General features: G+C 40.5%; 1 protein-coding gene across 6 annotated transcripts in view; it reads left to right on the forward strand.

Annotated features, from left to right (window-relative positions):
- The window catches only part of cep170aa (centrosomal protein 170Aa), an 85651-nt gene that overhangs the window by 48675 nt on the left and 19275 nt on the right, over nucleotides 1-17701 (forward strand). For all 6 annotated transcript variants that reach the window (XM_057848118.1, XM_057848121.1, XM_057848119.1 and 3 more), the window contains exons 10-13: nucleotides 9934-10278; nucleotides 13705-13994; nucleotides 14101-14190; nucleotides 16805-16922. In XM_057848118.1, coding sequence (XP_057704101.1) covers nucleotides 9934-10278; nucleotides 13705-13994; nucleotides 14101-14190; nucleotides 16805-16922 — 843 coding nt within the window. The remainder of the gene's footprint in view (nucleotides 1-9933; nucleotides 10279-13704; nucleotides 13995-14100; nucleotides 14191-16804; nucleotides 16923-17701) is intronic.

Genomic DNA, 17701 nt, shown 5'->3' on the forward strand with positions numbered 1-17701 from the left:
AAATAAACAGATAAATAACAATAATAAATCACAAATAAACAATGACTTCAAATGCTGATAGAATTAACTTGTGCAAAAGAATGGAATGTAAACAGATTCAGAACACTGACTTCACCTTTCCAAAATGATTCAAAACAATTCTTTAAAAAAATACCTAGCGTTAATATTATAGTATACTGTAGTACTATATGTAATAGTATTATAATAATTATTCATTGCCAATCAGACTTTTCATAAAGGGTGTCATTTTAAAGCTATTTTTAGTGTAGAATCTGAAGTATGTGGGATTAATTCCAGAAATCGTTATTTATATGACGAACATGCTTTTATTTTTTAAATGTCCACCGGAAGTACGTTCGCTAAACCGCTAATTTAAGCTTTACACTCCGCAAAAAAAAACACTTTTTGTGATTGCATGTGGTGTCAGTAATAGATTTTTTTCTTTTTTGCAAATGCTGTTAACCAGCGATTTTTCATGTTTGAAGTGTCACCTTTTAACTGCAAGTTTTGGAGAAGGCTGCCTGTTTTATAGCCGGCTAAAGTAGGTCGTCTTTTTTCCCCATTCAACTCAATGTAGCAATGCTAACGTATATAGTGTTTAATATAGATGTGTTTTCTTATTTTGTATGTCTGAACTTTAATTCTACAGCATGTTGATGAGAGAAAAGAACTGGAGTCTCATATGCCATCAGCACGCACGCATAAATGGAGGCATGCACGCACGCGCGCGCACCGATAAAACGCAGCCGTGAAAATGACCGCCCTCATTATTATATACCATGCGATAAATGGACTCATTGCATATCACGACAGGCTTAGCAACTTTAATAAAATATGTCATTATTTAGTTAGATGGACTTACAATCTCCTGTCGTTATCATTCACGGCCGACGTGCAGCCAAGCTTGGCATTGAAGAGACAGAACACGCAGTGGACCCTCCTTTGTTTCTTTAAAAATAAGTCAATGTTTTGGACTCTCTGGTGCGCTTTTTTGGCTTTGTGCCGCTTTCCCCGCTTGCATACCAAGCGTCCAACATTCTTAACTTTCCATGCATATATTTTTTTTAACCCTTCATTAACCGTCGATAGTATGTTGTGCTCGTCGACGGATTTACGTCATCGATGACGTCGACTATGTCGACTAGTCGGGACAGCTCTAATTGACACCTTTTTAAAACGATATCTCGATTCTTGACAGGAGCATATCGATAACCTTTTGGGATACAAAGTATCACGATGTATCACCATTTCGATATTTTGTCACGCCCCTAGTTTGAGTTTATCGCAGTGAAAGCTGCCAGGACGCTCTGCCTGGCCCGGCCCCCTACGGGAAGTCGTGACACAATGTCTGAAGGAGCTGTCTCGTCAACTGATAGTGAAGCGTATGGTCAGTCAGTAAAAAGCTGACAGAAACATGCTCAGAAACACTTCTACTGCTCATTTGAGTTACTGCAGAGAGCTTGGTTAATTAAATTGGGGCCAATTTATGATGATGCTTGGGGGAGGTGTTTCCTGACAGATGTGACGCTGATGAAATTGGCTGGAATGGAGAGCGGGGATGTTCATTCAACAAGGGGGGTTATACTTCATTGACAGAGTGGCTCATTTAACTGGTGGTTATTTTTGCTAACCAACTTTGGAAATGCTAAAAGATTTTTAAGTTGCCTAACTTCAAGGAGTATTGTGTAAAAAGATGGTTGGAGTAATGAAAAGGGTTTGATTAGAGAAGAAGACGAATAGAAAACCACGAATGCTGCAGACTGTGGATCTAGGCGATCAAGAAGGCGGTCAATGGACCTCCCCACTGTGACTGTCTGACTGCTGCAGCAACACCAATGCTGATTGGACAAGGATAGGAAGTAGAGCGAGGTTAGTCACTGGGGCTGCCAAGTGGTGGAAAGACAGGCAATAAGCAAGTGACAGAAGGATCCACAGAATGAGAGCTACATTAAAACACTGACTGATCTGGGAGCGTCTGGAGGTAAGTCATTTAGGAGCCGATGTAGGGCACCTGTCAATCATTTCTCACGCGGATGCTGGGTATGCACGAAGGAGTAAAGGCATCTCAACCGCAAAGTAGAATTTCTCACATATTTTTAAAGAAGTGATGTTACAACTCAGAATATCTGCATTTTTGTTCTCAGTGAGTTTGATTAGTGTTGGGCTAGAGGTCTTAAGACTTACATCTATTGACATTTTTAGAAATTGGGACGAGTTGCTGAGGACAATATTTGTGTTTTGAATTGCATTTGGTAGGACGTTTTCTCTCAGCCAAGCATTTACAGTTTATCTCTCTGGGTTAGTCCACGGATTGACAAAATGATACAGTATGTCCACTGGACAACCAAAGCATTGAGAGCTCCCAAAGAGGAGGTTTGCGTTTGCTTACTGCTCATGAAAAAAATCTTGCTAATGCTGACTGCAGTGTGTTTTTTGTGTACATTTGTATTTGCATATGTGCATTGTGTGGGCAGAAGCTATCGTGACTCGTGGTGGCAAGCAGTGCAGAGCGCCCGTCTCTCATCAGTGATACCTCTGTTCTCAACAAGCAGCTTCTTTGTCTGCGTAGGGGGACAAAACAATAAAGCCATTTGTTTATCTATTCATTTGGCTTACCCATGATACCTTTTTGCCTTACTTTGGATGCTTTTTTAAATTTCAAACACTCGTAAGTCTAGACAGATCAATCAGATCGTCTTTATTTTAAGTGACACTTCGACTTAAATGTCAGAACTATACACTGAGCCACCTGATAACACCATTTTCTAATGTCTTAAACCCAGACATGCCCTCCTTTTTCAATCTTCCTATTTCAAATCTCCTTGCACCGCCCCCTCCATTTTTATCCCCGAGACCCTTCCTCCCCCATTGCTGCTGCTGCCTCCTCATTGTCATCCCCGCCCCTATTTCTCTGAGGCAGTAGCCATGTGCTGTGCTAGCTTGACCATTGTCTTCCATGGCACGTCTAATAGGGACATGATCGAGATGTAAAATGTAGAGAGAAAATTGGGTTCCGAAACCCAACCACACTCAAATTTGTGGTTTTTTTTTTTTTTTTTTTTTGCCCAGTAGATGTGCTTTAATTTTCATTTCTTGTTCACGGTTGCTTCTTTTACACAAACACACATATTTGCAGTTGAGGGAACCTCCAGCGGGTTGTGCTTCAAAAATTCACCTGTTCGTGTTTTGTCCTCTGGGATATTATATATCATCAACTAGGGTTGTTCCGATCATGTTTTTTTGCTCCCAATCCGATCCCGATCGTTTTAGTTTGAGTATCTGCCGATCCCGATATTTCCCGATCCGATTGCTTTTTTTTTTTTTTTTTTGCTCCCGATTCAATTCCAATCATTACCGATAAGTTTTTCATATACATTTTGGCAATGCATTAAGAAAAAAATGAATAAAACTCGGACGAATATATATATATTCAACATACAGTACATAAGTACTGTATTTGTTCATTATGACAATAAATCCTCAAGATGGCATTTACATTATTAACATTATTTCTGTGAGAGGGATCCACGGATAGAAAGACTTGTAATTCTTAAAGGATAAATGTGACTTTGTATATTGTGACTAAATATTGCCATCTAGTGTATTTGTTGAGCTTTCAGTAAATTATACTGTAGCCATTTAACTGTTCTGCCCAAATGCATGATGGGAAGTGGAACCATGACTGTGCGTAGTGGCACCAATTGATATATCTTTTCTGCGTTGGGAAATAATGTAGGGTGTTAAGAAAAAAAGATCAACTACTACCTTGCTTCCCCACATAGCTCTCCACGATATTTCTAATTGTTGAGAGAGGGATTGTAAGGCTTTAGCCAATTAAAAAAAATCTCCAAAGATTGCCAAAATTCACTTTACTCATTTTACGCTGCCTTTTAGCTCTTTCTATAGGTAAAACGGCGCCATTATAATTTGAACATACGTTAATTGCTTTAAATATATTAACGTGATTAATTTTTTTAAAAAAAAACATTACCGCCGTTAATGCGATAAATTTGATAGCCCTACTTTAAGCCAAAACTAAAGACTCTGGATGAGTGTAAGGCATTTTGTCTGTAACGTTAAATACAAATAGAAGACGATTTAATTAAAAAATACATATGTATTTAAAAAAGGCATGTCCGCTATTTTTTTGCCGATTCCGATACTTTGAAAATGACGTGATCGCACCCGATGATCGGGACATCTTTATCTATTTGCCTAAAAACGCAAATATTGGTCTTTCTTTTTTGTTGCTTTATCCAAAAATGTAACAAGATGACAGCAAAGCCTTGGCTATCAGGAAAGTGGTTGATTGCTGTCAAGGAAATATCATCTCGATGCTGATGTATTGTATGTTGTGGAGGAGCTACTCTATGTTTAGCTTGGGTTTTTGGTACTTGTTGTATAGTCTTCAGCATACAGTGTATCACAAAAATGAGTACACCCCTCGCATTTCTGCAGATATGTGAGTATATCTTTTCATGGGACAACACTGACAAAATGGCACTTTGACACAATGAAAAGTAGTCTGTGTGCAGCTTATACAGTGGAGCAAATAAGTATTTAGTCAGCGACTAATTGTGCAAGTTCTCCCACTTGAACATATTAGAGAGGCCTGCAATTGTCAACATGGGTAAACCCCAACCATGAGAGACAGAATGTGGAAAAAAAAAAAAAAACAGAAAATCACAGTTTGATTTTTAAAGAATTTATTTGCAAATCATGGTGGAAAATAAGTATTTGGTCTATACCAAAAGTTCATCTCAATACTTTGTTATGTACCCTTTGTTGGCAATAACTGAGGCCAAACAATGGATGTCCTATGGTCTGATGAGACGGGCTGGCATTCTTGTGTACTGGCCGCGATAAATGCGAAGGGTGTACTAACTTTTGTGATACACTGCACAGTGGTGCCTTGTGCTACAGTATTACTTAACAGGGCACTCTTCTTTATTATTCACTCTGCAACACATTCAGATCACAGCCTTTCACCTAATTCTCTCAAGCATAATATAGCATTTCTCTTGAATCTAGTTCCGGCCACATTAAACACCATGAATCCTTAAAGTGACTGAACACAGCAATTGGAAGTGCATGATTTCAAATTAGGACAATATCAGCCGCAATTCGACTGGAATATGAATATGAATGCAATGTGCATGTATTTTTTTTCTTATATAGCTACAGTAGCCAATCATATTGCAGCATATACTGTGTCTAGAGATAAACTTGGATCCATAAAAACCTCTATTTCTCGAAGTATAGCATTATTAGTCATTTTACACAAAGGTTGAATAGAGTGAATGACTGTGAGTACTGTTGTGTTGTCAAGATACAGTTCATGCAAATGTGCTGCAAATTAGCATGAACGTTAAGTTAGTTTAAAGGCTAAAAGCTAAGCTTTGGTTGTTTCAAATGCTTAAGGATACGTCTACACTAGGATGGATAATGGCCTTAAATGTGTTATTAGTTAAACTATAGACCCTACTCACCAACGTCACAGAATGACGTGTCGCTGTATCCGGCCGCCATATTGTCCGTCTCTGTTTAGCCCTATTCTCAATGGTTTCAATTAGTTGTTCAGTTTATAGAGCAATTCATGGAAGCCCCGGTGCTTTCAGACGCTGTAAACTCATTGGCTGGGTTGCATAAAAGGCGTTATGTGGAAAAGCTTCAGTCTATCCATTCGCCAGATCCATATTTGATGCCTAAATCGATATTTTTCGACCCGCTGTCTTCGCCCTCTCTGCCTGACATCTGCTACCCTGATATCTACAACTATCTTGTCCACACAAAATCAGCCTATTCTCACGAAAGTTTGAAAAACTTTAAGAGCAGCACTCTAAGCAACATTACCCTGTGTGATTTATAAAATGGCGACAATCAAAAAAAAAAAAATTGACTGCGATGGCCGACGCTTCAAGGATAGGTGGACGCAACAACTGTGTCTGCCTCATTTGCAAAGAGACAGTCGCTGTTTTCAAAGAGTTCGATGTGACGCAATATTACTAAACAAGACACGCTGACATGTACGACAACATTACAGGGAAGATACGCAGCGAGAAATTATAGCAACTTGAAGCTAGTTTATTTTTTCACAGCAGCAGTATTTCGCAAGAGTCCGAGTGTCAAAAGAGAAAGCCACAAAGACGAGACTGTTGAAATTATGAATTAAAAAAAATAATAAAGCAAATGTGACACACAGAAGGGCTTGCTAATATTTGTTTAAATATATTGTTCTATGTAAATCAGCCAAGGTAGCCCCCTGCATTTTTACCACACCAAATCTGGCCCCCTTTGCAAAAGGTTTGGACACACCTGTTTAACTGATGATCTGTGGACGAGGCCAGCTTCTTTCACTTGGTACCAGCTAAATATTATTCAAAATGTAATGATGGTGGAAGAAATAAGCATCTTGAATTTGAAACTGTATGTTGTCGGCGATTAGCCTCACAATGATCTTAATTGTGGTTGTCAGCCCAAAACCCTCTAAATATATATTAAATGCATCTTACCAGATATAAAATGACTACTACATAATCCGTAGTAATCGTTTGGAGCCCAGTTTTCTCGTCGAATTGCAGCAGTCCATCTCGCTCTCCTCTCCGGTCTCTCGGAATACGGTAGAACTTCAAGTCTCTCCGTCTATCTTCTCTGTTATTGCAACCAACCGCCACACACGCCTTCACCATTTTGATTATTAATGTTAACGAGCAGAAAAACATGCCATAATAGGAGGAATTTACGTAGCGGTAATGCATCAACATGACGAGTAGACAGACAATATGGCGCGGAGGCGTGGTTTTGACGTCATGTGAGTAGGGTCTATAAGGCATGTCGGCTACACTAATGTAACTCTCATTCATGGAAGTTCTTGAACGGAGTAATTGTACAATAATCAGATACAAAGAAAATGACGTCATGGAGCGTGCTATTGCCACTTTTAGTGCGGCACGATGGCATTGCAAACAATCAAGCTGGACAATCAAAAAGTAGCATTCCTGCTCCTCTCTTCTTTTCCACAGCCATCGTTTACAGTCTATCCTAAAGAGTCTAGAACATGTGTTGGGAACCTACGTCTCAGAGTAATATCTGGCTCTTTTGATCAGTGCATCTGCCTCTCTGCCATCCCGTAATTTTAAATGTGGTACCGGCCGGCTCGTTCGACATGAACGAGCTGTGATGAGTTGATAATGCATTCACACATTTTTCTTCAACCTTCAATCGTACGTCGCAGTAACATGCTTCAATTCAGTGCCCATTGGTGGTCCTCCCATCCTGGATTACAAGGAGAAGAGTGTTACAGAGCTCGTCTCGCGCATTAAGTCTCAGATCAGCCAGCAACGGGGCACAACTCGGCGACTGCTCGTGAAACCCGAGCGTGCCCTCCCTTCATTTTTGCTCCCGCGTGATGCGTTCAATTGCGTTCACGGGAAAAAAAAAAAAAAACTGATGACAAAACGTAGTTCTCAGTCCCTATTCTAGAAGGTGTAGTAATTACAAAATTTCCCGCCGGCAAGTAATGATCCCGGATCAGAGGTTAGCCGTACCTTGCAGAAGCCCGGGGGGTGGGGTGGGGGGGCTTAAATGCACCTTAAACGTAGTGCAGACAGGTGTAAAATTAGTCGGCAAAATACCCTGGAGAAAATTAGCTGTCCTAGTGTAAACGCACCTTGAACGACGTAGTGCAGGTATAAAAATAGTCTGGAACTTACCATTTAAAGCCACAAACTCAGCTGGGTCACAACTTGTATCTCAAAACTTGTAAATTGGTTTGTTCGTTAACCTGACAGGCCAGATGGGCTGTTCCAGATATCTGCCACAGAAATTTTAAAGGCCATCTGGGAAAGATTCAATTGAGGCCGTTTTCATTTGAGGAACCTTAAAAACATTTACAGCGGCTGATGGCTTTTCTCATCACAGTCATCACCGACCAATCTACATTAAGCCAGAATATGACATATTGGATGGAAATATTGTTTCTCGTCAAAAAACACTTTTAGTGATGTGCGTTGCTCCTCTTTTAATGATGAAATGGAGTGTATTTATGACAAAACTTCGGATATTGACCTATATACAAGCCACTTTGCACGTCGCAGTTGTATTCAACCAGATAGTTGCTTCCTGGTGCTGTCACGTCTGCAGCTCTCGCCTCTTTTGTCTTATTCCCAGAAGGCAGAGAGCTGATTGGACAATTTGCGTGCATACAAGCACACTTATGGTGACTTTTTTTAAGTTGGTAATATTTTTAGTTAAGTTTGAAGTAAATTTAGTTTTTTGTTTTTTTTATTTACTCTTTTATCATGTAGGCAATGGGAAAGGAGGAATTCAGATTTTTTTTCATCATTCAGGTCAGGACTCTTTAGAGCAGGGGTCCCCAAACTTTTTCCTGTGAGGGCCACATAACCTTTCCCTTCTCTGATGATGGGCCGGGGTCAGTCTGTAACAGAAAAAGTGTGACGATTGCAGGAGTGCTTAAATGTAAAAATGTGTTGTTTTTCAGAAAGCCACAATCAAATAACACTTTCTGGATTCTTCACGGAACAAAAGTAAATAAAATGAAAATAATAATATAATGAATGAATGAATGTATTGTCATTGTCATCATCATCAAAATCATGGACAGTTTCAGAGTGTGGAATTTTGCCCGAAAGGAAAGACGATGACAGACAAAGGAAAGACGGGAAGAGCAAATGCTTATCGATACCCGTCCCCCAACAGCCAGGGATGCATAGACAGCATATTTGTGTTACAGTCCAGTTATCATCTTCTTGTTTTTTTGTTTATTGTTTTTATAATATAATAGAATAGAATATATAGGGCTGTCAAAATTATCGCATTAAAACATTTTTTCTTGGTAAATGGTGTTATATTTGTATAGCGCTTTTCTACCTCTGAAGGTACTCAAAGCGCTTTACACTACATTGCCATCTACCTACTGGTGACACAGCACCAGGAGCAATGCAGGGTTCTGTATACTTAGGCGAGTTCATCAGGGTGGAGAATCGAACCCACAACCTCTGGGTTGGGGGACAACTACTCCACCACTGAGCCACGCCATCCCCGCAATTAACGCAGATGGCCCGCTCAGACAGATTTAAATGACGGTACAGTGAAACGCTCACTTGTTAATTGTGTTTTATGGAGTTTTGCCGCCCTCTGCTGGCGCTTGGGTGCGACTGATTTTATAGGCTTCAGCACCCATGAGCATTGTGTAAGTAATTATTGACATCAACAATGGCAGGCTACTAGTTTATTTTTTGATTGAAAATTTTTACAAATTTTATTAAAACGAAAACATTAAGAGGGATTTTAATATAAAATTTGTATAACTTGTACTAACATTTTTCTTTTAAGAACTACAAGTCTTTCTATCCATTGATCGCTTTAACAGAATGTTAATAATGTTAATGCCATCTTGTTGATTTATTGTTATAATAAACAAATTCAGTTCTTATGTACCGTATGTTGAATGTATATTTCCATCTTGTATATATCCATCTTGTGTCTTATCTTTCCATTCCAACAATAATTTACAGAAAAATATGGCATATTTTATAGATGGTTTGAATTGCGATTAATTGCGATTAATTACGATTAATTAATTTTTAAGCTGCAATTAACTCGATTAAAATTTTTAATCATTTGACAGCCTTAATAATATAATATAATATAACATAAAATAATATAATATAATAAAAACACTATTAGTTTAATAAATAATAACCAAATAACCCTCTCTGGGTTATTCACAGAAAAAGCCAGGAAATAAATAACACAAGTAAAACAATAAATAAATTTTATTTAAAATTGTTCAGGGGGCCGGACCAAATGTGGAGGCGGGCCAGACCCCTGCTGTAAAGAATAGGGATCATATACTGTATCCTCCAGGATTTTTCTTTTGCGATGGCTCAATGTCACTTCTCATTCTTTTAGGGAGCAAACATGAAGATGGCACTCAAAGCGACTCGGAGAATGGCCTGGGTTTGCGTTTCGCCAGCCGGCGCCACGCCCTTGAGGAACGTCTGAAAGCAGCGCACGCCCACACAGGATTAGGAGTAGGAGGGGCAGGAGCGGTTGCCGAGAACGCAGCGAGCGGTTCTCGGGGAGGCAGCAGCCGGACGGCCTTCATGATTGAGTTCTATGACGAGGAGAACCCCCGCAAGCGGCGCTCGTATTCGTTTTCCCAGACTGCGCCGTTGCTGAGCGAGGGGCTATGCCCGCAACCTCCATCTCAGCCCAAGGTGTTCAGCATTTCCACATCGGCAAACTCTGACTCAGGTAAATGATTAGCCCGGCTACATAGAGTACTAGTGGTGATGCTAAACAGTACAGAGAAGGTTGGATACAGTTTACTAATGTGCAATACTAGCGCACTGCCTGTCAGAACACTTTTTTTTTTTGCAATGGTATTTCCTGAATGACATACATGGGAAAAACAGAATAAAAATGCAACAGCAGACTATCAAACATAAATGCAAGTTCAACATTTAACCAATGATTAAAATTTTACTCAACTTTTAAATTTGAGGTAATTTGAAAGAATTACCAGACAATAGAATTGTGTGTTTTTTGGTTTTTTTTGCAGCACCAAGTAATACAATACAGCAAGCTTATATTGTACATTAGATAGTATAGTTTTTGTAAATACAGAAAATGCCTGTCACTCAGCTGTTGTGAAATTTAATGTATAAATATTGAATACAGTAATAAGTAGGGGTGTAACGGTACTCCAAAATGTAATTTCGGTTCGGTTCGGTTTTTGAAGTGCTCGGTTCGGTTCATTTTCAGTACAAAACTAGAAACTGTAATTTCTGGAGAAATTACTATGGAGCTTTGCTGTGGGGAGATACAGATCTTGGCCCCGCCCAGGTTGGTCAGGGGACATTTCAGGGACAATATCACGTCACTTCCTCTTGATTTGGGGACACATCCTGTTATATCAGGTCATTTGGGGGACCTGTCCTCATCATGTCGGGTAATTTGGGGACATTTGGGGGACATGTTCAGGTCATATCAGCTCATTGGGGGGACATGTGCAGGTCATATCAGATCATTTGGGGACATTTGGGGGACATGCTCTGGTCATATCAGGTCATTGGGGACATCTGGGGGACATGTCCTGGTCATATCAGGTTATTTGGGGACATTTGGGGGACATGTCCTGGTCATATCAGGTCATTTGGGGGACATGTCCAGGTCATATCAGGTCATTTGGGGGACATGCCCAGGTCATATCAGGTTATTTGGGGGACATGTCCAGGTCACATCAGATCATTTAGAGACATTTGGGGGACATGTCCTGTTTATAACAGGTCATTTGGGGACTTATGGGGGACATGCTCTGGTCATATCAGGTTATTTGGGACATCTGGTGGACATGTCCTGGTCATATCAGGTCATTTGGGGACATTTGAGGGACATGTCCTGGTCATATCAGGTCATTTGGGGGACATGCCCAGGTCATATCAGGTCATTTGGGGGACATGTCCAGGTCATATCAGATCATTTGGAGGACATGTCCTGTTCATAACAGGTCATTTGGGGACATATGGGGGACATGTCCTGGTCATATCAGGTAATTTGGGGACATTTGGGGCACATGTCCAGGTCATATCAGGTCATTTGGGGGACATGTCCAGGTCATATCAGGTCATTTGGGGACATTTGAGGGACATGTCCTGGTCATATCAGGTCATTTGGGGGACATGCCCAGGTCATATCAGGTCATTTGGGGGACATGTCCAGGTCATATAGGGTCATTTGGGGGACATGTCATGTCCTGGTAATATCAGTTTTTTTTTTGCCAAAGAAAATGAATGGGAAATTTGGACGTCCATGGCCGTCAAAGGCATCGACAGACATAAGCGTCAATGGAATCCAAGTACATTGGCATCAATAGAATCGACAAACATGGCAGTCAACGGCATTAAACAAAGTAAATACCATGGGAAATGAATGGGAAATTTGGACGTCCATGGCTGTCAATGGCATTAACTTCCATATCAACAACCTGAACATTTGAAATGTAATTATTCAAGTTTAAGGTTTTTTGCTAGAGAGATGAACATACAGCGATCCCTAGCTACTTCGCGCTTCAAACTTTGCACCCTCAGTTGATCGCGGAATTTTTATTTTTATTTCCAATAAAAAATAAATAAATAAATACAGATGAGCCGTCCCGAGCCGATCACGTAGTCTCACTCTCCCTCCAGCTGCTCTTTGTTGGTCAGGCAGGCAATGGAGTTGCTTATTAAAGTTAACAATGATTGACAAACGTTAAGGTTTTATTTTGCCGCAGATGCTAGGAAGCCGAAGCTTCAAAGCGCAGCATGGGTAAATCATCATTTAACTTGTTAAACAGTTGCTGTCGCAACTCATTGTGTATAAGTGAGCAGATTGAGCGGATTTAAGTGGACTCTTTTAATGAAGCATTTAATAAAGACAAGCTTTGTTTTTTAAAGCTTTATTCTTGTTTTAAAAAATCATTTGGTGGGACAGTAAGAAAGTTATCACAATTATTATATTCGAAGTGCTTAAAAACCATTTATTACTGTGGCCAAAAACACTCAAGTGACCAAAGTTCAGCATTGAGACCACCAGTTTGGCCAAATTTCAGAATTGTCCTATATGCATGTGTGATACATCATTGGAAAGTGTAAAAAACTCAATTTCCTGGGGGAAGAACATTTTTGAACAGAAGGGGATTTTAAAAAAAAAATTTAAACCCCTAAACCTACGTTTATGTTTTTTTAATTATTCTTTTGGGGGAAAAAAAGTGAAAAAAACATTTCTTATATGTATCTCTTTCCAATGCTAAATCTGAAAAAATACATTGAACACACACGCAAAAAAGGGGGGTGGGGCGCTACTTCGCAGTTTTTCACTTATTGCGTAGGATTCTGGTCCACATTAACCACGAAAAACGAGAGATCACTGTATACACATTTTCTTCAGAAATCACATACTGTATATGGTTGCTTTGACAATATCTAGCTGACTTTCTTACATGTAGATTCTACATTCATTGTCTGATAGTGCCGTTTTAAGTACGTTAACATGTCTAAGCAGTAATTGTCAACATAACTATCGATTCAGCCACTTGCTTTTGCCCACTGATGTTTAACAAGGAAGCCAAAAAAGTAATCAACAGCACTGGCATCGGCAGAATCGTTTTTAGCTGTCCAGGCGCCCGTTGCCACGCCCCCAGTCGCTCAAAGCTGGCCGGCCCAACACTAATGAAGTAAGACTTTTAGCAGAAGCCTCTCACTAGCATTTGTTATGTTGCCATTTTTCATGCCTGTAATTTTTAGGAGTTTACAAGCTGTGAATTCTGAACTGCTTATTCATAGTGTCCGACACTTAAGGCGTCCCTGCAGAAACTCCAACAGGACTTTTGTTCTGCACGCAGCGCTTCACTCACGCTAATAAGAATCAGAAAATACACATAAAACAAAACTCAGCAGTACGCAAGTGAACCGAACCAAACGTGCAAAACCGAAACTGTTCAGTACATCTACAAGTTCCATTACACCCTTAGTAATAACAATACATCTTCTGCATCTGTTTGTTTCTGCTTTAATGTGATGTCTTAGCATCATTGTTGCATCATTGCTTTTCTCTGCATGATATCATTATTTGATCTTCTGTTGAAAATATCATGCTGACATTCTCTTTGTATTTTCATATTGTGATTATTCCCTTTAGGTAAAGTCCCAGCCCCTATATCTGCGACAGTGGCTGCTGGAGCCCCCACAGCTGCCCGTGTGCTCCTAAAGCAAAGGTCTGAAGACCCGAGTATTGGTCGAAGCTCAATCAGCACGGGCCTGGCAACGGGAAGCCCCACCACTCCTAGCGAGGACACATCAATCGCAGGGCAGGCAGCTGTGGCAACAGGTCGGGAGGCCGGTGACAACCAAAGTGATAACGGGACCTACACCATTGAGCTGGAAAACAGGAACCTGGAGGAGGAGGAGGCCAGGCGCATGATTGACAAGGTAGGGTGGTTCTCTACTCATTTCTAGGTTTTGCTGTAATTTGACTATCTTGACAGTCATTATTGGCTACAAAAAGCAAGTCTTAAGTTCATATTTATGTTATTAGGTGTTTGGGGTGCAGCAAAACCAGGACCCCTCCATATCAGATGTCCAAAGCCAGGTACAAGGAAAGGAAACGGGAGAGATAAGAAAGGAGGTAAAAGCTAAATGCTTGATTTTTGTTTGAAACTTGAAGGAATCTGACCTTTCAGACAGATTGCTGGAAACACGCCAGCCGAACAGCCAGAACCGCGCTAGCGCAATTTCAACAACCCAGGCAGATGGAATCCCAAAAAACCAAGCCAAAAGGCCAAACGCGTTCACCTTAGTCTTAACCCCTTGTACTGACTCCATTTTAAAAGCTTCTTACAAAAAGCTTTTAAAGGCTTCAAAACTAGGGGTGTAACGGTACACGAAAATCTTGGTTCGGTACATACCTTGGTTTTGAGGTCACCGTTCGGTTCATTTTCGGTACAGTAAGAAAACAAAAGGCAAAATATGAATGTGCTAGTTGTGTATTACACACCTTTGTGCTTTCAACAATAGGAACATTAGCCTATACAAAGCTAGAATTCTGCTCAAAAAGTAGCGGGTATTTAAAGATAATCCAACGACAATTTGCCTTTCAGACCCCGCGTATTGGTCAGCTTTCTTTCTGAAAGAAAAAAGAAGTCCTGTGCTAAAGAGAAAAGCAATCCCAATGACAAAGATGTATTTTACAAATGAAATGCCTCAATGAATCATTTTTTTTTTCTTATGAACGGTTATACATTGTACCATGCCACTTATGTTGTAATGTTTGTTGTTGTTTGTCCATAAGAAAAAAAAAGTTCCAATATCGACCAGATCCACCGTATTTTTACACAAGTGACTTCCGGTCTGCCCGATCCTAGCTACCGATAGTAGTATTGACGCAGGAGGGTCGTGTCTTGCGTCAAATAGTAAACTCTGCCGTTCTTTTCGCGTGCGTTGTGTTGAGCCGCTTCTGGCACGCGTCTAACACGCGGCCGCACTGCGACTGGTGTGCATTGGCTGATTGATTTTAACGCCCGCGTTTCACTGCGTTCTAGCCACGTTGTCGCGCCGTTGACGTTTCTGGGTTATACTGTCCTACCGTGTTGGTCCTCATTATAGTAGAAAAGACGGAGTAAATATAATCTACACATCGAAACTGTAACTCGATCGATTTACGGCCTCGAAAAGTAAGGGTTACATTACGTCAGAAACTTGTTCGGTACGCCTCTGTTCCGGACCGAGCACCACATACCGAAACGGTTCAATACAAATACATGTATTACCCTTATTTAAAACACAAGTTGACAATTTATACCAAGTCGGGACCAATCATACAGCACAGAGAGACCCAGGCGAGGAGGCAAACTGGATCGAGGGTCACCATATCACAAGTCAACAAAAGATTACAGAGAATAATGACAGCGATTAGTTAAACATTCAGTCTCTTAAAGGCTCTGGTGAAGCGGAGTGTGGTCAGGAAGAAGGATGTTTTTTTGCGTTGTTTAGGATTATTGTCTGTTGTGGATTGGACAGGAGGATTCGGGTGTTACTGTTGTCAGGGCAACGAGAGTTATGGATTCTGCCATCCTCAGTGCCACGTGATTGCTGAGTGTTCACTTCTCGGTCGTGAGATCCTCCGTATCAGATGTTCCTTCTGGCAAGACAAGATGTCCCGCCATTTGCTCTGGACTGTCCAGAAGAGCTGATCGTTGGATTTGGTGGTGCAGACGTGGGCTTGTAGATATCTTGCCTATCACCTGCTTGTTAACGTCAATCTTAATCACTCAGCTGCATGACGCGTGCTTTGGGCTTCCGTGGTCAGAAGGCGTCCTGTATCTGTTCTGCCCGTTGTCTTGGCGCTGCAAATTCTAATCATTTCAAGTTCAACTGTTCATAATATCAAATATATTCTGCTTGTTTTTCTTAAACTATGATATACAGTAAATGCTATTTATTTTGTATTCGGTGTTTTAGAGTAATACAAACAGCCAAACAGTAAATATGAGAAAAGATACTATTCCCTGATTGATTATATTGTGTTAGAATAATACAAACAGTCAAACAGTAAATTCGAGAAAAGATACTATTCCATTCAAACTCAATTCAACTTTTCACACTTTACTATTAAAGTGTACAACTACACTGCAACATGAAGCTGTTTTTTACTGTCATACCCCACTGCGGACTACATTATTTGCTTCGTAAATTTCAACTGTGCAGCCCTTGAATTAGAGCTCATGAGGCGTGTATGCTAGTGAACAGTTCAAGGAGTCATAGTGGAGTTTAGAAATGAGTGTCATAGTCACACCCACGGCTGGGCGACTTCACTCTCCTCCCCAGACCATGGGAGTAGACATGCCCTCCCTTGGAATGACCTAGATCCCACTAAAACGACCAAAGTCATTCTGCCCTGCAGGCGGTTGTAATGAAGACGAAAGGGGGTAGTGTGTATAAGCCTCAGCAAGTATTTTGTGCTACTTTGATGTTTGGCAGGCTTTTTCTCCCCCTAAGGAGGATGATGAACCATTTCACAGTTGTCTTTCACATACCCAAGAGGTGAATTTTATTACAAATTGACAAGAGTGAGTTTTGTATGTATATAAGTTGGGATTCATGTTCCATATTATTCTAACAAACATTGATGAGAGCTTCCCTACGACCACGTCCTACATTATACATGAATGTGAACACCATTCACCATCTGTGCAGAAGTATTTGCTGCCACTCCACATTCTAACGTGGATATTTCTTTTCAGGTTCCTCCGAGAGACTCCAACTGGGTCTCACAGTGGGCAAGTTTAGCTGCTAACCATACCCGGACCGATCCTGAAGGTTCTGGAGCAGAGACTGCTGCCTTTTTGGACAAAGAAATAGGTACAAACCTAGACAGTAACCTTGCAATGTAGTCCCAGACAAAAGTCTTGTCGCTTATCCATTTTGTAGAAACAATTGCTAATAACCTGGCTTTTAATTATTCAGTTGGTTTCAGAAATGGCTCATATGAAAGCTAAGACCCTCCCAAATGATGTTGAATGTCCAAAAATATTATTTGTTTCACTGAAAAAAGATTTCTCATTTAATGAAGACATAAAGGTCAAATTTTGGAAAGACAAAAGTTTTGTCGCCTACACAAAGTAGTGTGAAAATCTTGATCTGTTTTGCCTTAAGGAACTTTGAGGTAGAGATTGAAGTATGCGATGGAGCACCATCCTGCTGCAGAATTTGTCCATTTTTATGGTTAGGAATGTAAGAGGCAGCTAAGATTTGGCCTCCATGGTTGAATCAGTGCCCGAAAAAAAATTAAACCAAAGACAATTAAAAAAAATTTTTCAGATGAATCTTCCATTGAATTACACCACAGTCGCCGCAAATATTGCAGGAGACCTACTGGAGTCCGCATGGATCGGAGATTCACTCAGAAAACAGTGAAGTTTGGTGGTCGCAAAATCATGGTCTGGGGTTACATCCAGTATGGGGGTGTGTGAGAGATCTGCAGGGTGGAAAGCAACAGATCTGCAGGGTGGAAGGCAGCATAAATAGTCTGAAATATCAACAAATCGTAGCTGCCTCTTACATTCCTAACCATAAAAAGGGACACATTCTGCAGCAGGATGGTGCTCCATCACATACTTAGATCTCTACCTCAAAGTTCC

Source organism: Corythoichthys intestinalis, chromosome 10, assembly GCF_030265065.1.
Source record: "Corythoichthys intestinalis isolate RoL2023-P3 chromosome 10, ASM3026506v1, whole genome shotgun sequence".
NCBI lineage: Eukaryota > Metazoa > Chordata > Actinopteri > Syngnathiformes > Syngnathidae > Corythoichthys > Corythoichthys intestinalis.